Below are 22839 nucleotides of genomic sequence, written 5' to 3' on the forward strand. Positions count from 1 at the left end.
CAATTCATTATTAACATTCAAGAATTGGTAGCTGGAAAACCCAGTTTAAGTATTACAAATGAATTAATGCAAAAGATATGATTATTAGAACTAGAGGCTGTGTCGCTCAACTTGGTCTATGTGCATATTAAACAAAGGACACAGATGGGTTCATGACAAAATTGTGTTTTGGTGATGGTGATGTGTTCGTAGATCTTACTTTACTGAATATTCTTGCGACTTACAATTTTCTCTATCTATAATAAACTTCGCCCTCAGGGGTTTATCTGGGTATGTTGGGAAAAAGGACCCTGGCCAGTTTTGGGAATTTTTTAGCGCAGTTTTCAATGAAATTGGGAAAAACAACCAATATACCAGATGTTTTAGTGTGTTTAGTTCATTAAATTTGTTTTTAAATATAACAACATATGGCATTAAAGTTTATTTGAATATCAAAATAATGAGTTCTAACTTTTTAAAGGATTGCTATTTTTTTTTATTTTGACATGAAAATTTGTGAACTAAAATATTTTGAGTTCTGTATAAAATATATCCTGTTTCTATTTTCTTTTATATATATCTTTTACTTTTCAATTTTAGTGTTGCTATGATAGCTGTCACATGTTTGGTTCTTTTCATTTTTTATTAACTGTATTTGATTGACAAACCCAGAATTATATACTTGTTCGTTTCCAGATTTGATCTGGTTTTAGTATTTTCCCACACTTCCTGTTTATTTATGGCAGCCATTGTTTGTCAAATGTTGTTTGTCATTCAATATGTTTCAACTTGGATTTACACATTACTTGTTGACGATTTTTGACATAAAGCTAGCTGTTGAATAAAATAAACATCTCTGTCATGAATAATAAAGATGAAAATAAATTTTGTGATCATTTGGGAATTTTACTCCCAAAATTGGGAAAAATGTAGGGTTTTTGCCATTGGGAATGGGTCCAAAAACTGGACCCTGTAGAATGCTAGAAAAATCCATGGCCCTTTAGTTACAAAGGAAAATATTTTGTAAAAATTGACTATAAAGGGCAATAACTCCTTAAGGGGTCAACTGACCATTTCGGTCATGTTTGACTTATTTGTAGATCTTACTTTGCTGAACATTTTTGCTGTTTACAGTTTATCTCTATCTATAATAGTATTCAAGATAAAAACCAAAAACGGCAAAATTTCTTTAAAAATTACCAATTGGGGGCAGGAACCCAACAACCAATTGTTCAATTCATCTGAAGATTTCATGGCAGTTATATATTAACTTGATAAACAACTGAACCCCTTGACAGATTTGCTCTTTGGGCCAGGTGAGCTAAAAATGAATATGAAATGAAAATATGCAATGCTCTGCTAAATATGGCATTCAAATTAACCAATTGACAGTCATCTCAAATATGAAATGAATGCATCAATCAGTTGCTGTCAGTGTCAAAGCTATTTAACTGGTTAACTATAAAGCAAATCATGACAGGAATATTTGAGCAAACTGCTGGTGTTTCTGAGCTAAAAAGCACAAAATTTGCTTTATACTATTGTAAGATAAAATGCTCCACAGGGCGCAGCCTAATACAACTGTAGAGGTCAAACACTGAACAGTTGGGACAAGTATTGACACAACATTCAAGCTTGATACAGCTCTAAATTTGGTTTGTGATTAAATATTTGACACATCATAGGTTAGTGACATAGAATGAATGTTGTCTAAGAACTTAAAAATTTGAAATTGGACATTTACTTATTATAGTCCAATATCCAAAATCTAAATACATGGTTAGATTCAGCATATCAAAGAACCCCAAGAATTCAATTTTTGATGACATCAAAAAAGAGTTTAATTTTGGACTCTTTGGACCTCAATGTGGACTCATTTGAAAATGGGTCCAAATATCCTAAATCTAAATACAGGGTTAGATTCAGCATACCAAAGAACCCCACATATTTAATTTTTGTTGAAATCAAACAAAATTTTATTTTGAACCCATTTGGACCAACTTGAAATTGGGCCCAAAATCTAAAATCTAAAAACATGTTAAGATTCAGCATATCAAAGAACCCCAATAACTCAATTTTTGTTAAATTAAGTTTAATTTTGGACCCTTTGCACCTTATTGTAGACCAAATGTCTTCGGGCACAGACGCCGACTTAATAGCAATATACGACTGCAAATTTTTTGGCAGTCATATAAAAAGTAAGCTTACAGTATTTAAATTTTATACTAAGAAAACATTGATTTATAATTATATACTTTTATGCTCCAGTTATATTTTGAGAAATTTGTAATTATCATAGAAATTTGCATTGCAACTTTCAACAACACTTACACTGGTACACTGAACAATAAAACCAAAGAGACCATACTGTATTGATGATTTGCAAGGAAAATGTGCAAGCAGTGCACCACCATGTTGTCCAATTAACTTAGAAGATAGATGACAAATTTGCTGTTGGCCTCCTTCTTCATATCGACGTGTTTTTGGAGCTGATGGTTCTTCGTCATTTTTCAAGGCATCTTTATTTACCTGAAATGAGACATATACATGTAGTATAACAAATAGTAAAGAAAAAACAATTATCCTTCAAATTACATCCCTGGAAGCGTTGAAAACTAGTAATTTTTTCTTATTTGTGGGCTTACTGTTTAAGGGTTATTTTGGCTGGTGTAAAATTTCGTAATTTTCATTGAATAAGGTATATTTGAAATATTTTGGCAGTTATTATTTTGGCTGATTCAAAACGTTTATCAATACTATTCCATGTGCACTTTTGAATTGGCAGAATTTATTGTGGCGATTTAGTTCTATCCACGAAAATAAGCGAAAATTTACAACCCCCAAAAATAACCTCCTATAAGGTATTTAAGTTTGGTTAAAGGTTGTCTGAGATTGTTCTGATGCTTGAAGCTTTTTTTAGAACTTGTTAATGTTTTTGTTGTCTTGGAACATCAGAGCACAGTCCATAAATAAAGAAAACACTGAATTTGTCAACTTCAGACTCTGGGCAGCAAGTTTCTATCTTCATGATCTTGAAATCGTAAAATATCCATTTTCAAGTACATACATTATACTTCATTCGATTCCTTACTCACTTCCTCCAGAAATATGAAGCTTTCAATCACATACTAATCCTCTGTTGTACAAACAAAAACATTATTCCCTTCAACATATTCAACCCCACATTTTTTGCTTTGTCTTTTCACTTTGAACAATTTTTTAACATGACTTCGTTATTTCATTTCGTGCGCATAGAATTTTGGAAGTTAACTTATGCAAATGATCCCAGTGAGCTGCATTTATAAACAAGATTTTTTCTAAAGAGTCTGTTTTGCCCACCTAGGTCTATGTGCATCTCTATCAATGGACACTCTCCAACATTGTCATGATTGTAGACTAGAATAATATTCATGACTAAAATCTTTTTTTTGTTGAACTGAATTGCCAATCAGTTTTCCTGTATAAAGTTTTCATTATTTTGTATAGTGGGTCTCATTGCCAGGGGTCTAAGCTTGACGTGGGATTGCTGATTTTTTGTAAGCGTGACACATGCACTTCAAATTATTGTGCCATGAAAAAGGGAAATGAAGTCTTGATGGACAGGGAAAATTACAAAACAATGAGAATTGCTTACGTACATAGTGTAAGCAGAATACAGGAATCTGACAAAACAGTAAGCGGGATCCAAGATCAGAACCCTCCCCCCCATGAGACTCCCTCTATAGTTTTGGGTAAACATCGTCATTTAAAGGCCAACAACTCCTATAAGAAGACAACTAAAAAATTCATCTACATGTATGCTGACTTTGTCTTCCTGATCATTTTTGCTTCATAAAGTTTCTATCTTATTTAATAGTCTTCAAGACATTAGGCGAAAACACAAAAATGTGGTTAAATGTGTCATTTAAGGGGCACTAACTCATATATAGAGATGGCCAATGATTCAGATAATATCAACTAATTTTCAGATCTTGTCTTGTGGATCATTTTTGCCGCTCTCCAAAATTCTCTCTTTCTAGTATAGTCAAATAAAAGGCCAGAAAATGATTTAAAAGAATTTCGTCATTTAAGGGAGATAACTTTTATAACGAGTCAACTGAAGGTTTCCGCAATACAACTCTTTTGTGAATCTTGTCTTACTGATGATTTTTTTCTTTTTATAGTTTCTATCTATCTATGATGGTTTTCAAAATAAGATGCAAAAAAGCAAGAAAATGCTAAAATTGTCATTAAAGAGTAATTACCAGTCAGGGGCATTACTTAAACAAGTAACAATTAAAATTACCTATACAAGTAATGTTGAAAACGAGGCTAATTTAAATATAACTTATATAAAATTGAGAATGGAAATGGGGAATGTGTCAAAGAGACAACAACCCGCCCAAATAAAAAACAACAGCAGAGGGTCACCAACAGGTCTTCAATGTAGCGAGAAATTCCCGCACCCAGAGGCGTCCTTCAGCTGGCCCCTAAACAAATATATACTAGTCCAGTGATAATGAACGCCATACTAATTTCCAAATTGTACACAAGAAACTAAAATTAAAATAATACAAGACTAACATAAGTTATTTTTCTGAATATTATTTTTATAGGTGTCCAAGAATACAGATTTTACTAGCTTTAAAAAAATTTCACAGTTATCTGGTTATTTTTCCTTTGATATATAAAAACTAATTGTTCAGAAATACTGATTAACTTTCAGACGCACTTATCTTTCATACCAACGCTTCTGTGTCAAAGATTGGTCTCTTGGGACTATTAAATTATCATTTTCCTCTAAAATCTTGAAGGTAGACTGATTTAAATAGATAGATACATGTGAATTAATTTAGACCTGAAGTTATTTATAATTTGTAACCTAAATCAATTACATATGTGCCTTAGATAAGTGTAATTGCTATTTTTTTCAAAAATGTTTAAAATAACTTATTCAAGTAATATTTTTGTCATTATTTTCAAAGTAACCCTTAATTTCTATACTCCTTTCAAATCTGATAAATTCTTTATTTTATGATATAAAATGTTGTTTAAAATCATGAAAACTACATTTAGTCTATGTTTCTATTGAAAATTAAAATAACTCTATTAAGTAATTTTATTATTTTTAAAATAAAAAATTACTTATATAAGTAATTAAAAAAAATAACTTGTTTAAGTAACGCCCCTGACTGATTACTCCAATAAGGACTGACAATTTCAGCCATGTAGATTTACTGGAAGATCTTGTCTTGCTGATCATTTTTGCAATCAAGTTTATGTATATCTATTATTATTTTCAAGATAATAGGCAAAAATGAATAAAAAAAATGGTAAAATTCATCATTTAACATGTTCAATTATATTTAAAGGCAATTACTCCTACAAAAAGTTGTCTGATAGTTTTGATGTAAATATACAGAAGGTACAGTAGATGTAATAATTTTGAAAATTTTGGCAAATATTTGATTTTCTCTATCTCTTATTTCATTGTATTTATATAGAGATAATAGACAAAACCTACATTTTACCTTTATGTCCTATTTTTAGCCATGCATGTCAGCCATGTTGGTTGGCAGGCAAGGTCATAAGACACAACTAGATATATAATGATGAGTGTGTCCAATAGATATAGGAAGATGTGGTGTGAGTGCCAATGAGAATACTCTCCATCAAAGTAACAATTTATAAAAGTAAACCATTATAGGTCAATGTACGGCCTTCAACACAGAGCCTTGGCTCACACCGAAAAAAACAAGCTATGAAGGGCCCCAAAATTACTAGTGTAAAACCATTCAAACGGGAAAACCAACGGTCTAAACTACAGTTTTGTATATAAAAAACGAGAAACGAGAAACACTTATAAATTAGATAAACAAACGACAACTACTGTACTGTACATCAGATTCCTGATCACTTAGGACAGGTGCAAACATTTGCAGTTTGCTTAATTAAGCCCAGTAGTTCAGATGAGATGATCTTAGTAAATGTTACAAACATCAGACGACAACAATGGATGACAACAGAAGACCAATGCCTGAAGTGAGGGCAAAAGCTAACAAAATCATGAAAATAAGCTCAAAAGGCTTTCAGACATCAGAGCAATCTCAAACTAACAAGTTTGGTTGCAATTTCCTTGCAGTTTTATGGATTTTTGTAAAATTTAATTGGCCACATCAGATGATGGATGCTAAGTGTTGAGAATAGCTCATACTGGTCCTTCAGGCTAGGTGAACTTAAAAGTAAGTTCTAGTTAAAGGTTAACATCCTGTCACATTCTTTGCATCATAAATACACAATCAAAGTGCTTGTAAGCACTGAAGGGTAAAGATTGACTCAATTTATTTTAGGAAGTTAAATCAAATATTGCATTGGTTGTAGTTAATGACAATTCTAGACAAAGGAAGATTTTAAAAGATAACAATGACATCATTTATATTTTTAGAACAGATATTAGATTCCTGCACCTTGTAAAAGTTATGTAATTTTCTTCACAAGTGCAACCTCATTTTGTGCCTTGAATATCTGAGCATATATTACATTGATAAATTTCTGGTAATGTTCATGGACATGATCATGATGATGTACATGATGTATAGAACGTAATGATCAATGGACTATATTTTGTGTATCAAAAAGTTAGAGATAAACCTTGGAAGAATTATATACATGTATCAAGTTAGTCCCATAAGGTTTTGATTGCATAAAATTTCTGCAATATTTACCTAAAAATGTATAACTATGACCTCATATTGTTGCCTTTATTGTCTTAACAATTTATCCTCAGAGGAAACTTGTTGCATGCAAAACCTACCTCACACACAACAAATATCTTTGATCCTTGGTCATGGCTGCATTTAGGAAAGTCATAATAAACTAGATCTGGTGTTGATATTACTTTTACATCTCCAATCCTCAGGGTTTCACATTTTACACCAGGTGCACCACTGCAGTTAAACAAAAATGTAATGTAGACGTTGTCAATAATTTTTTTATATTGCAATATTGATGATTTCAGTGTCTCTTGGCTTTTATCATGTTTTAGACATTATAGAAAATTAAGTTAGAGAACGGAAACAAAAAATTTAGCATTTTTTTTTCCATTTGTAAAGGGGCATAACTCTAGAAATGGTAAAAGTGATGCCCTAAAAACTTTGAACCTGATCTGTAACTATATTTATTCATTCTCAACAATGCCATTTTTCTTATCCTGAAATGACTGATTTTAAAAGTATACACCCAATCAAATAAATTTCACTGAACGTATTAATTAATGCTTAAGGAGGTAGACCTAGGTTAAGGGAGATAACTCTTTAAATCAGTCAAGTGTTGTAAAAGTCAAGTTCACCAATGTATTTTAGCATTTACCTGAACCAGATTGAAAATAATCTATGTAACCTAGAAGCTTAGAATATATTTTTGAAAATGGTTGACACAAACGTACTGATGATTTTAAGAGTTATTTCCCTTAACCTAGGTCTACCACCTTAAACAGTGCATGATAACCTTTGTTGCAAACGAATCATAATAAATTTAGTGGTAATAAGCATTGTGTATAAGTTTCATAAAATTAGGTTGAGGCAAATTAAAGTTAGAGAACAGAAACCATTTTTGGGACGTACAGACAGACAAGGGTAAAACTTAATGCTCCGTCCCCTAGGCCTACGGTGGGGTCTCAAATAATATTTACTTGTCACAAGTGGAAATGAAAGACATTAAGGAAAGTAGGAACATGTTAACAGCAAAGTCACAATTGAGTTGTATCTTATTACAAAATCATGGGTTAGGCCAAGTTTTTTTAATTTGTTGGTTTAAGGATTTTTCCCATGAAAAAGTCAGGTCGGTCATATCAGTCAGTAAAAATAGGAAAAACAATCTCTCAAGGCAGAAAAATGGGCAAACAAAATTATATTTCACCTATCTAACAAAATGTTTGGTATGCTATTTTGTAATCATTTCTTAAATTTTAGTTTGGTGAAATATTATTGCTTATTTGTCATCATGGTCATAAATAAATACATAAACATTGCATGACATTGTCTAATAATTTTCAATAAATTGCTCTGCTGAGTGCAGCTCAATACGACCACAGCTCGATACAACTGCAGATGTTCAACCCTGAAAAGTCCCCTCCCCCTCCCCCAATTTTTTTTACCTCCCCTTTCCCTTACTCCAAAAATAATTTCAATTAAAATTTTTAATGGAGCTTGCAACAATATATAACTACTCATTTAATACATCATAAACTATTAAACTATAAAATGACATACAGTCATGGTTAAAATTAATATCAATCAATAGTAACTTCTAAAAATAAATTTACAGCTAATCATCTCAAGACAATCATCATTTCTTAATCATGTTATTACATAATTTTCAAGCAAGGCATTTAAGAATTTCTCAAGCAAGTACAAAATTTCGACAAGTGGTATTCTCTTTGGACAAATACACATGATAAAATATGATGGTCATTTGCCAGAAGGAAAAGTTGTGAAGTTGAAGTTGTTAGAAAAGTTAATCATGTTAATGTTGAACCATGAAGTTACATATAAATCTACAATGACAAAAGTATGCAACTTTCATGACTATACATGTACATGTCTCATGATACCACAATTTTCAACACTGTATATATACAGTCAAGCCGAGCGTAACTTAAACAAGTTTTCAGAGAAAAATAACATGCATGTGTTATTGCAGACACTTTCATGAGTTGTCTGCTCTTTTTTCCTTATTCTGTAGAAACATATGTTTGTTATCAGTTAAATATATCATAAATATTTTATCTGTTGTTGGCACTTGAGAATTCTTGAAACTTTGCGCAGTAGCTTTATGTATTACCTTGATAACTAATTTTCAAATTCCATTGATACAATTTTGACCAACCATAGTTAATCAATGAGATAAGGCCTTTAAGGGAAAATTAAGCTGTAATAACAAGGCTTAGTTATTACAGGCATGTAATTAATTATATGAGAGTAAATGAGACACTTGGGAATTATTTGGAATCTTGCGCAGTGCCTGACATTATAAGTTCTGATCAACATTTCTTACAATGAATTGAAATACATTTTAAAATATGGCTGAGCAAAGGCTTAAAAGAGATGTAGAGAAGCTGAAATAACACCCTTTGGTTATTGCGGGAATATATTTTCTGTGATAACATATGTAGGTGTACTATGCATGATTGGTAAACTATGAACTGTTATATCTTTGCAAAGTTTATTATACATAAAGAAAATTATAATATCAATAGAACTGGTGAAAAAATTTAGCAAAATAAATTTTGTATATATGTATATTGTCCCTTTGAAACACGTAACATACATATGTTATTACAGTATTTTGATATTTTAGCCCACAATAACTACATGTTTGTTATTTTTCTCTAGTAACTTATTTAAGTTAGACCCTTGACTAATATTTAAGAGGTGAGAAAGTTTATGAAGAATTAAAAATGTTTTCTTCAATGCAGAAATGCCACCTTTACTTACATTGCATCTAATCCAAACATTGCACTGAAATGTTGAAACAGCTCCTGAAACAAATGTTCTGAGACTGGTAAATCTTGTTCCCTGAGCCATGTCATATACATCAATCTTTTGCTGAACAGATCTCCATTGACTCTGAATCTGCTTGAAAAAATACTTTCTTAAAAAACTTGTTAATCATGTAAATGCTTACTTAATATTGTTATATATATATATGTATGCATGGTGGTATGTGTTTTATGGTAAAAGTCATGAGAGTTGTGTCCCTTTGTATAACGATGCATATTTGTCATGTGATGTTATCTTTCTCTTTGAAATAAACGAGCTAATCACTGCTATGGAAACAAATGTGTTTTTGCTGCTCTTAAGCAGTTAAGCAAATATAACTTTTAGTGTAAGCTGCACTGTGAGGCAAGTACATGTATATGTCCCCTCATGTATGTAAAACAGTGGAGGACAAAAGTCACATATGGGTCATTTTCAAAAAATGTGGATATTTCAGTTGTGAAATAACAATACAAAACCAGATGCTCCGCAGGGCGTAGCTTTATACGACCGCAGAGGTTGAACCCTGAACGGTTGGGGCAAGTATGGACACAACATTCAAGCTGGATTCAGCTCTAAATTTGGATTGTGATTAAATAGTTGACACAGCATAGGTTTCTGACACAGAATGAATGTGTTCTAATGAACTTAAAAAATTTATTTTCTCTTAGAGCAATTCACTATGCTGTTGAATATTAATCCTCTCAAAAAAATGTTTGAAGAAATTTTCTTTTTATTTATGAAATTTCAAATGAGAAAAATTGAACCCAATTTTTTTAATCACATCCCCCTTTCCCTTATTCCAAAACTAATCTCAATTAAAATTTCTAATGGAGTTTGCAACAATAACTACTCATTTAAATACATTATAAAATATTAAGATGTAAACCAGATGCTCCGCAGGGCGTAGCTTTATACGACCGCAGAGGTTGAACCCTGAACAGTTGGGGCAAGTATGGACACAACATTCAAGCTGGATTCAGCTCTAAATTTGGATTGTGATTAAATAGTTGACACAGCATAGGTTTCTGACACAGAATGAATGTGTTCTAATGAACTTAAAATTTTTGTTTTCTCTTAGAGCAATTCACTATGCTGTTGAATATTAATCCTCTCAAAACAAGAATGTGTCCTCAGTACACGAATGCCCCACTCGCACTATCATTTTCCATGTTCAGTGGACCGTGAAATTGGGGTAAAAACTCTAATTTGGCATTAAAATTAGAAAGATCATATCATAGGGGACATGTGTACTAAGTTTGAAGTCGATTGGACTTAAACTTCATCAAAAACTACCTTGACCAAAAACTTTAACCTGAAGCGGGACAGACGGACGAACGGACGGACGAACGAACAGACAGACGAACAGACAGACGGACGGACGCACAGACCAGAAAACATAATGCCCCTCTACTATCGTAGGTGGGGCATAAAAATGTTTGAAGAAATTTTCTTTTTTATTTATGAAATTTCAAATGAAAAATTGAACCCAATTTTTTTAATCACATCCCCCTTTCCCTTATTCCAAAACTAATCTCAATTAAAATTTCTAATGGAGTTTGCAACAATAACTACTCATTTAAATACATCATAAAATATTAAGATGTAAAAAAACTGCTTGTTATCACTGAATGGTAAAGATTATTTTAATTTATCAGTTGGTAGTAAAAAGTGAATATACATTGTATATTGTATATAACAAAGATTTAAGTTGATTCTGGACAAAGAAAGATAACTCCAATTAAAAAAAATCTTGCTATTGCACAATATTTTGCAATTAGATATTTCTTGCTTACTATTCTGGACAAAGAAAGATAACTCTAATTAAAAAAGATTTTGCTATTTCACAATATTGTGCAATTAGATATTTCTTGCCATTGCGCAATACTGTGCAATTGAAAAGACTTGCTATTGCACAATACTTAATATAATAATTTTAGATCCTGATTTGGACCAACTTGAAAACTGGGCCCATAATAAAAAATCTAAGTACATTTTTGGATTCAGCATATCAAAGAACCCCAAGATTTCAATTTTTGTTGAAATCAGACTAAGTTTAATTTTGGACCCTTTGGACTTTAGTGTAGACCAATTTGAAAACAGGACCAAAAATGAAGAATCTACATACACAGTTAGATTTTGGTATATCAAAGAACCCCATTTATTCAATTTTTGATGAAATCAAACAAAGTTTAATTTTGGACCCCGATTTGGACCAACTTGAAAACTGGGCCAATAATCAAGAATCTAAGTACATTTTTAGATTCAGCATATCAAAGAATCTAACTGATTCATTTTTTGTCAAAATCAAACTAAGTTTAATTTTGGACCCTTTGGACCTTAATGTAGACCAATTTGAAAACAGGACCAAAAGTTAAGAATCTACATACACAGTCATGACAGTTAGATTCGGCATATCAAAGAACCCCAATTATTCAATTTTGATGAAATCAAACAAAGTTTAATTTTGGACCCTTTGAGCCCCTTATTCTGTTGGGACCAAAACTCCCAAAATCAATACCAACCTTCCTTTTATGGTCATAAACCTTGTGTTTAAATTTCATAGATTTCTATTTACTTATACTAACGTTATGGTGCGAAAACCAAGAAAAATGCTTATTTAGGTCCCTTTTTGGCCCCTAATTCCTTAACTGTTGGGACCTAAACTCCCAAAATCAATACCAACCTTCCGTTTGTAGTCATTAACATTGTGTTTAAATTTCATTGATTTCTATTTACTTAAACTAAAGTTATTGTGCGAAAACCAAGAATAATGCTTATTTGGGCCCTTTTTTGGCCCCTAATTCCTAAACTGTTGAAACCTAAACTCCCAAAATCAATCCCAACCGTTCTTTTGTGGTCATAAACCTTGTGTCAAAATTTCATAGATTTCTATTAACTTAAACTAAAGTTATAGTGCGAAAACCAAGAAAATGCTTATTTGGGCCCTTTTTGGCCCCTAATTCCTAAAATGTTGGGACCAAAACTCCCAAAATCAATACCAACCTTCCTTTTGTGGTCATAAACCTTGTGTTAAAATTTCATAGATTTCCATTCACTTTTACTAAAGTTAGAGTGCGAAAACTAAAAGTATTCGGACGCCGGACGACGACGACGACGACGCCGACGCCAACGTGATAGCAATATACGACGAAAAATTTTTCAAATTTTGCGGTCGTATAAAAATATTCAATTTTCAACTTTAATATATGAAATTGAATAGTTTAACAACAATACAACCTGAAATAAAAATATGCAATCTTAAATGCTACTACAAAAATATTTTAAAAAATAACATAGAAACAAGTATGGGACATATGTCAACTACATAACGGATTTAGTTTCGGTCCCTAATTTTTTTTTAATAATATTTACATTTTGCTTGATATATATTTCCATAAAAATCATCACACTTTTTTCAAAACAGTTAACATGGTTAAAATAACACTTTTTAGAAACATATTTTAAAGTGAATTTAATTCAGCATTGTCAACTACATAACGCTTTTTGTCAACTACATAACGATTCACTGCGTTATGTAGTTGACCGTTATGTAGTTGACCTATTTGTGGTTTTTGAATGTTTTTCTTGACCCTAATACTACCAGATAAATGGTTTTTATTGAATTAGAGTCAGTATTACAGACTTTGAATGATTTATGTAAAAAAAAATATTTATGCCAAAATTTATCAATGTTTTTGCCGTTACAAAGTTGACATAGAATAAAATTACGGAGTAATTTGTACTCACCAAAACTAATCTATAATGAAATGAATCAATGATGTCATCCTGTAACTTTAAGCACGTCATCCGAGGATGAAGAGTAAGAAGAGAACACTTCCTTAGTTACAAGGGATATAATCAGTTGTTTATTGGCAACATTATTTCATTTGTGTTATGTAGTTGACATTTTTTTAAGTACAAAATGAAAAGTAAAAAAAAAATGCTAATAAGATCTAATAATTCCCTGTATTTGTGTATACATACCTGCAGTGATACCTATATATTTATAATAACAAAAGAAAAATAATAATTTCCGCTGGGTATTAAAACCAGCATTTAAAAAAGACTAGTTTATCAATTTCGTACAAGCAATTTTGGGTTTTTTGGACCCTTTGAAACCCACTGGAAGCCATTTCTGTAGCTAAATCTCATATTGGATATGCTGGAACTTGTTACACACACCTGCACACCAAAAACTAAATGGTGTATCTAAAAATTGGATAAAAATATTTACACTTTTTTAGAAATATTGTACAAGAAAATCCACATTTTTTGAAAAAGGCCCATATACATGTACATGAGATATATAATACATGTATGTCTTACCTTTATCATCAATGATCATGTTTATGTACTTTTAAAAGCAAATGTTTAAATTAAAATGGAAATACTTTAAAATAATCTACACACAACATTCAAAGTCAATGAACCATGACTGAATGTGCAGGACCAAGATTCAAATAACCAGCTGTGTGTGGAAATGAGAACTGCTCATTTTTAAAAATCAAAAGTCAACTTTTTGCATGTTTTGTGTACATATTGCATGCGACATTTCTCATGTTTCTGTAATTTTTACTTTTTCATTTGAGACTTCACCTGTTGATATATGAGGGTCTCACTAATTAGCAACAAGACGCACCAAGAAGCTACAAGAAGAATATTAAGCATGTTTAGTGACAAGAAAACAAATTTAGCGGCATAGCCATACCCAAGTAGCCTCAAGAAATCTGACTATTAATTATTTCAAATAAATAAATATTATAAATTGAATACTTCATTGTACCTTATTGCAAAAAGTAAAACCCTGACAGGTTAAAATGCAAACATTACATGAATTTCAGCTATGTTCATGTACCTACAATGACATAACATGCATAAGAAACATACAAAGCCACACTTAAAAATATTTTGGTTTGCCCAAACCCTACCCAAAGGTTGAGACAGTGGGTAGGTAGGTACCGGTGTCATATGGTATTTTGAACCCCATGGTAAATTGACCCCGGGGTCAAAATACCGCTATGGTAAATTGAACCCCCCCATGGTAAATTGAACCCCCCCTGTATGGAAAATTGAACCCCCATGGTAAATTGAACCCCCCTGTTTTTTTCATCCTAGATGATTATTAGAACATTTTACATTATTCTAAAGCTTATCATAGATTAAAAAATCATTCATACAAGAAGGGAAGGTACATTTTCCATGCTTAATTAAAAGAAATATCTTTCCTTGGTATAAGTGCTCTGAAGTCTTTACCAACAAAATGTCATTCAAAATACTTATTGACACATTATAACTAGACCATATGTAGCTTGAATGCTTTAATTATTTGTAATTATAACATATGTATATAATAAAATAATTATAAATATAAGGGTAGTTTTGATTTTCCATGGTAAAAAAGGGGGAGGGGGTCAAAATACCATGGCAAAGTAAAATTTTCAAAATGTCTTTTCCAGCAATTTAAATACATACAAACTACTTATTGGTGAATTGTAACTACATAAAAGAGTTAGAATTGCCAGATTTTTGGAAATTAAAGGTCTAGAGTAGGGGTTCAATATACCACAGGGGGGTCAAAATATCATGGAAAAGTAAAATTTTCAAAATTTCTTTTCCAGCAAGTTTAGTACATACAAACTACTTATTGGTGTATTTTAAATACATAAAAGAGTTAGATTTGCCAGATTTGTTTAAATTAAAGGTCTAGAGTAGGGGTTCAATATACCGCAGGGGGGTCAAAATATCATGGCAAAGTAAAATTTTCAAAATATCTTTTCCAGAAAGTTTAATAAATGCAAACTACTTATTGTTGTATTCTAAATTCATAAAAGAGTTAAAATTGCAAGAATTTCTGAAATTAAAGGCCTAGAGAAGGGGGTTCAATATACCTCAGGGGGGTCAAAATACCATGGCAAAGTAAAATTTTCAAAATATCTTTTCAAGCAAGTTTAATACATACAAACTACTGATTGGTGTATTTTAACTACATAAAAGAGTTTAGAATTGCCAGAATTTTGAAATTTTAAAGGCCTAGAGTAAGGGGCTCAATATATACCGCAGGAGAGTCATAATACCATGGCAAAGTAAATTTTTCAAAATATTTTTTCCAGCAAGTTAAATACATACAAACTACTTATTGGTGTATTCTAACTACACCAAAGAGTTAAAATTGCCAAATTTTTTGAATTAAAGGTCTAGAGAAGGGGGTTCAATATACCGCAGGGGGGTCAAAATACCATGGCAAAGTAAAATTTTCAAAATATCTTTTCCAGCAAGTTAAATACATACAAACTACTTATTGGTGTATTCTAACTACATAAAACAGTTCGAATTGCCAGAATTTCTAAAATTAAAGGCCTAGAGTAGGGGTTCAATATACCGCAGGGGGGTCAAAATACCATGGCAAAGAAAAATTTTCAAAATATCTTTTCCAGCAAGTTTGATACATACAAACTACTTATTGGTGTATTCTAACTACATAAAAGAGTTAGAATTTCCAGATTTTTTTAAATCAAAGGTCTAGAGTAGGGGGTTCAATATACCGCAGGGGGGTCAAAATACCATGGCAAAGTAAAATTTTCAAAATATTTTTTCCAGCAAGTTAAATACATACAAACTTTTTATTGGTGTATTCTTACTACATAAAAGAGTTCAAATTGCCAGAATTTTAAAATTAAAGGCCTATATAAAGTAGGGGTTCAATATACCGCAGGGGGGTCAAAATACCATGGCAAAGTAAAATTTTCAAAATATCTTTTCCAGCAAGTTTAATAAATACAAACTACTTATTGTTGTATTCTAACTTCATGAAAGAGTTAAAATTGCCAGAATTTCTGAAATTAAAGGCCTAGAGAAGGGGGTTCAATATACCGCAGGGGGGTCAAAATTCCATGGCAAAGTAAATTTTTCAAAATATTTTTTCCAGCAAGTTAAATACATACAAACTACTTATTGGTGTTTTCTAACTACACCAAAGAGTTATAATTGCCAAATTTTTTGAATTAAAGGTCTAGAGAAGGGGGTTCAATATACCGCAGGGGGGTCAAAATACCATGGCAAAGTAAAATTTTCAAAATATCTTTTCCAGCAAGTTAAATACATACAAACTACTTATTGGTGTATTCTAACTACATAAAACAGTTTGAATTGCCAGAATTTCTAAAATTAAAGGCCTAGAGTAGGGGTTCAATATACCACAGGGGGGTCAAAATACCATGGCAAAGTTAAATTTTCAAAATATCTTTTCCAGCAAGTTTAATAAATACAAACTACTTATTGTTGTATTCTAACTTCATAAAAGAGTTAAAATTGCCAGAATTTCTGAAATTAAAGGCCTAGAGAAGGGGGTTCAATATACCGCTGGGGGGTCAAAATACCATGGCAAAGTAAAATTTTCAAAATATCTTTTCCAGCAAGTTTAATACATACAAACTACTGATTGGTGTATTTTAACTTCATAAAAGAGTTAAAATTGCCAGAATTTCTGAAATTAAAGGCCTAGAGAAGAGGGTTCAATATACCGCAGGGGGGTCAAAATACCATGGCAAAGTAAAATTTTCAAAATATCTTTTCCAGCAAGTTAAATACATACAAATTTTTTATTGGTGTATTCTTACTGCATAAAAGAGTTCAAATTGCCAGAATTTCTAAAATTAAAGGTCTAGAGTAGGGGTTCAATATACCGCAGGGGGGTCAAAATACCATGGCAAAGTAAAATTTTCAAAATAACTTTTCCAGCAAGTTTAGTACATACAAACTACTTATTTGTGACTTCGAAATACATAAAAGAGTTAGATTTGCCAGATTTGTTTAAATTAAAGGTCTAGAGTAGGGGTTCAATATACCGCAGGGGGGTCAAAATACCATCGCAAAGTAAAATTTTCAAAATATCTTTTCCAGCAAGTTAAATACATACAAACTACTTATTGGTGTATTCTAACTACATAAAACAGTTCGAATTGCCAGAATTTCTAAAATTAAAGGCCTAGAGTAGGGGTTCAATATACTGCAGGGGGGGTCAAAATACCATGGCAAAGAAAAATTTTCAAAATATCTTTTCCAGCAAGTTTGATACATACAAACTACTTATTGGTGTATTCTTACTACATAAAAGAGTTAGAATTTCCAGATTTTTTTAAATCAAAGGTCTAGAGTAGGGGGTTCAATATACCGCAGGGGGGTCAAAATACCATGGCAAAGTAAATTTTTCAAAAAAAAATTTCCAGCAAATTTAATACATACAAACTACTTATTGGTGTATTCTAACTACATAAAAGAGTTAGAATTTCCAGATTTTTTTAAATCAAAGGTCTAGAGTAGGGGGTTCAATATACCGCAGGGGGGTCAAAATACCATGGCAAAGTAAAATTTTCAAAATATTTTTTCCAGCAAGTTAAATACATACAAACTTTTTATTGGTGTATTCTTACTACATAAAAGAGTTAGAATTTCCAGATTTTTTTAAATCAAAGGTCTAGAGTAGGGGGTTCAATATACCGCAGGGGGGTCAAAATACCATGGCAAAGTAAATTTTTCAAAAAAAAATTTCCAGCAAATTTAATACATACAAACTACTTATTGGTGTATTCTAACTACACCAAAGAGTTATAATTGCCAAATTTTTTGAATTAAAGGTCTAGAGAAGGGGGTTCAATATACTGCAGGGGGGTCAAAATACCATGGCAAAGTAAAATTTTCAAAATATCTTTTCCAGCAAGTTAAATACATACAAACTACTTATTGGTGTATTCTAACTACATAAAACAGTTTGAATTGCCAGAATTTCTAAAATTAAAGGCCTAGAGTAGGGGTTCAATATACCGCAGGGGGGTCAAAATACCATGGCAAAGAAAAATTTTCAAAATAACTTTTCCAGCAAGTTTGATACATACAAATTACTTATTGGTGTATTCTAACTACATAAAAGAGTTAGAATTTCCAGATTTTTTTAAATCAAAGGTCTAGAGTAGGGGGTTCAATATACCGCAGGGGGGTCAAAATACCATGGCAAAGTAAAATTTTCAAAATATCTTTTCCAGCAAGTTAAATACATACAAACTACTTATTGGTGTATTCTAACTACATAAAACAGTTTGAATTGCCAGAATTTCTAAAATTAAAGGCCTAGAGTAGGGGTTCAATATACCGCAGGGGGGTCAAAATACCATGGCAAAGAAAAATTTTCAAAATAACTTTTCCAGCAAGTTTGATACATACAAATTACTTATTGGTGTATTCTAACTACATAAAAGAGTTAGAATTTCCAGATTTTTTTAAATCAAAGGTCTAGAGTAGGGGGTTCAATATACCGCAGGGGGGTCAAAATACCATGGCAAAGTAAAATTTTCAAAATGTCTTTTCCAGCAATTTAAATACATACAAACTACTTATTGGTGAATTGTAACTACATAAAAGAGTTAGAATTGCCAGATTTTTGGAAATTAAAGGTCTAGAGTAGGGGTTCAATATACCACAGGGGGGTCAAAATATCATGGAAAAGTAAAATTTTCAAAATTTCTTTTCCAGCAAGTTTAGTACATACAAACTACTTATTGGTGTATTTTAAATACACAAAAGAGTTAGATTTGCCAGATTTCTTTAAATTAAAGGTCTAGAGTAGGGGTTCAATATACCGCAGGGGGGTCAAAATACCATGGCAAAGTAAAATTTTCAAAATATCTTTTCCAGCAAGTTTAATAAATACAAACTACTTATTGTTGTATTCTAACTTCATAAAAGAGTTAAAATTGCAAGAATTTCTGAAATTAAAGGCCTAGAGAAGGGGGTTCAATATACCGCAGGGGGGTCAAAATACCATGGCAAAGTAAAATTTTCAAAATATCTTTTCCAGCAAGTTTAATAAATACAAACTACTTATTGTTGTATTCTAACTTCATAAAAGAGTTAAAATTGCCAGAATTTCTGAAATTAAAGGCCTAGAGAAGGGGGTTCAATATACCGCAGGGGGGTCAAAATACCATGGCAAAGTAAAATTTTCAAAATATCTTTTCCGGCAAGTTTAATACATACAAACTACTGATTGGTGTATTTTAACTACATAAAAGAGTTTAGAATTGCCAGAATTTTGAAATTTTAAAGGCCTAGAGTAGGGGGCTCAATATACCGCAGGAGAGTCATAATACCATGGCAAAGTAAATTTTTCAAAAAAAAATTTCCAGCAAGTTTAATACATGCAAACTACTTATTGGTGTATTCTTACTACACCAAAGAGTTAAAATTGCCAAATTTTTTGAATTAAAGGTCTAGAGAAGGGGGTTCAATATACCGCAGGGGGGTCAAAATACCATGGCAAAGTAAAATTTTCAAAGTATCTTTTCCAGCAAGTTAAATACATACAAACTACTTATTGGTGTATTCTAACTACATAAAACAGTTTGAATTGCCAGAATTTCTAAAATTAAAGGCCTAGAGTAGGGGTTCAATATACCACAGGGGGGTCAAAATACCATGGCAAAGTAAAATTTTCAAAATATCTTTTCCAGCAAGTTTAATAAATACAAACTACTTATTGTTGTATTCTAACTTCATAAAAGAGTTAAAATTGCCAGAATTTCTGAAATTAAAGGCCTAGAGAAGGGGGTTCAATATACCGCTGGGGGGTCAAAATACCATGGCAAAGTAAAATTTTCAAAATATCTTTTCCAGCAAGTTTAATACATACAAACTACTGATTGGTGTATTTTAACTTCATAAAAGAGTTAAAATTGCCAGAATTTCTGAAATTAAAGGCCTAGAGAAGGGGGTTCAATATACCGCAGGGGGGTCAAAATACCATGGCAAAGTAAAATTTTCAAAATATCTTTTCCAGCAAGTTAAATACATACAAACTTTTTATTGGTGTATTCTTACTACATAAAAGAGTTCAAATTGCCAGAATTTCTAAAATTAAAGGTCTAGAGTAGGGGTTCAATATACCATGGCAAAGTAAAATTTTCAAAATAACTTTTCCAGCAAGTTTAGTACATACAAACTACTTATTTGTGACTTCGAAATACATAAAAGAGTTAGAATTTCCAGATTTTTTTAAATCAAAGGTCTAGAGTAGGGGGTTCAATATACCGCAGGGGGGTCAAAATACCATTGCAAAGTAAAATTTTCAAAATAACTTTTCCAGCAAGTTTAGTACATACAAACTAGGCAATTTGGTTTTTTTTTTTCAAAAAAAGAAATTGAAGTATCAGATGTTTATTAGTCATTGTTAGTCTTCATGCCTATTTGATTAAAAAAAAACTTCTTCAAATCAGGACAATAAAAGAATTTGAGTAGGCAGCTTTTTTCTGGGTAGGTAGCGTTTGGGCAAACAAACCTATTATTTATTATGGCTGAACACATGAATAAAGTTCTAAATGAGTCAGATTAATAATCATCCATTATGTACATGTACATGTGTACATGTTATACATGTACATGTATAAGTATAAAGATAATTTTCTATGCTAAATTTGTCTTGTTGTTGCTAATTTTTTCTTCTTTTTGCCTCTTGCCACCAAGGATTTATAATCTAATATACATGTATGTACTTCTTGACACTAACTACAATGTAGTCATCTAGTGAGACCCCAATTAAATGAATGTTTTGTGTATCTTTTCTTTACGGCCGGTATATTAAGGTACAATGTATGTTGGAAGATCTGCATAATGAAAACTGATTAAAATACCAATAGCTATAATTCTCTGATGAAACCTATAAGATTTCCGTCGCCTTTTTGCAAATGAGTGCAGAATTGGTACTGTGACTGAACTGGGACTATTATACTAATGCTGTCACTCTCTGAACAAAATGCTGTATCGATAAATAGCGCAGGTAAAGTCTCGTTCTAACGACTGTGATGTAGATATTATTACATTGATTGGTGAAACGGTTTTCAGTCCTGTTAATATAATAGTCCCAGGACGTAAACATGTAGGCATTTTGAGGCAGAAAAAACAAAAGTAAATTACTCACGATTCACGCCAATATTCATCTTTAGAATCTGCAGGACCTGGTAATGGTGGAACACAAAAACTTTTCTCATTCCATGTACCATCATACATATCATACAACAAAGAAGTTGCAGTCTTGGATGGTACCGATGAAAAGTCATCAAAATTTAAAGCCTGTAATCCACTTGGCATACAAGAAAACAAATGATCACTAATTTTTTTCACTCTCTCATCAATTAATACTTCATAATCATAACTGAGTCTAAATATTTTAAAACTGTTTATTATGTCCATTGGTGTGTATGCCATCGACAACACAGCTGTAGTCTGCAGCTGATTCAAGTGGTTATTATCCCAATTTGATGTACATGTTGGGACCTTCGTTGGAGCTGACTCCCTTTCACATTCTGAACTGGAGGACTGTCGATCAACTTTATCCCTTAATCTACTCATGCTTTATATTGGCAAATTTGGTTCACATGCCATCTTCTGTTTTCGCAGGGGAATATAAGTAAGGGGAGGGAAACCAATGATAATATGCTCTGAAGATCTTATGTTCTGTATCTCCCTCTTTAAGTAGGAGCACCATCAGGGTTAATGTGTAAAAAGAAAAACATTTAACACACTGTATCGGTACAGGTTTAATGTGAACCTATTGGGACTTTGTCATATAAAACGACTAAATTTCAGAGATTTTCGAAAAATAAAACTTATCTTGCCATTGGTTTGAAACATTTACGTCAAAATGACAATAATTAAGTTATAACTAACGCGTATTAAGTTACAACCATGCATAATGTAATAGTTTAGAGTCACCATAACATCTGATCTAAAGTGGGGAGCTCATATAAATAACATCTGTCAGAAAGCGAATAGGACAATAGGATTCCTAAAACGAAATCTAAACATAGCTAACAGTGAGATCAAGGAAAAGGCATATACAGCTTTAAATTGACCAACAGTTGAATATGCGAGCTCAGTTTGGGATCCTCATCTACAAAAAGACAAACATAAACTAGACATGGTACAGCGTAGATCCGCAAGGTATGTAACAAACAGGTACCACAACACATCTGACATCAGTTGAATCCATGCTACAAAAACTGAAATGGCCAACACTAGAGGAGTGTTGTTCCCCCCAAAAATGCTAGACTAACCCTCTTATACAAAATCTCAAATAAGGAAGTAAAGGTTGATGCTGGCGACAAACTAATACCACCAGACAGATTATCAAGACATATGAATACTCACTCTTTCCAAATACCATCATGCAAGACCAGTACCAGGAAAGAGTCCTTCTATCCACGTACAATAAGAGATTGGAACACATTACCTGCCTCTGTGACCGCTGCATAAAGTCTCGAATCGTTCAAGAGCCTACTGCATGCACATTAAATTT

The 22839-nt window shown here is 32.0% G+C and overlaps 1 protein-coding gene across 2 annotated transcripts in view; it reads right to left on the minus strand.

The window, feature by feature from the left end:
- The window catches only part of LOC139498270 (uncharacterized), a 28806-nt gene extending 6843 nt beyond the window's left edge, over positions 1-21963 (minus strand). Inside the window, exons 1-4 of one of the 2 annotated variants that reach the window (XM_071286636.1) lie at positions 21463-21962; positions 9453-9590; positions 6773-6905; positions 2311-2508 (exon numbers count right to left, since the gene is read on the minus strand). In XM_071286636.1, coding sequence (XP_071142737.1) covers positions 2311-2508; positions 6773-6905; positions 9453-9590; positions 21463-21893 — 900 coding nt within the window. In that variant the 5' untranslated portion in view covers positions 21894-21962. Of the gene's footprint in view, positions 1-2310; positions 2509-6772; positions 6906-9452; positions 9591-21462 lie in introns of both variants that reach the window. The other variant, XM_071286637.1, reaches the window with a different exon arrangement.
- Between the last annotated feature and the right edge of the window lie 876 nt (positions 21964-22839).

Source organism: Mytilus edulis, chromosome 12 (genome assembly GCF_963676685.1).
Source record: "Mytilus edulis chromosome 12, xbMytEdul2.2, whole genome shotgun sequence".
Taxonomy (NCBI): Eukaryota; Metazoa; Mollusca; class Bivalvia; order Mytilida; family Mytilidae; genus Mytilus; species Mytilus edulis.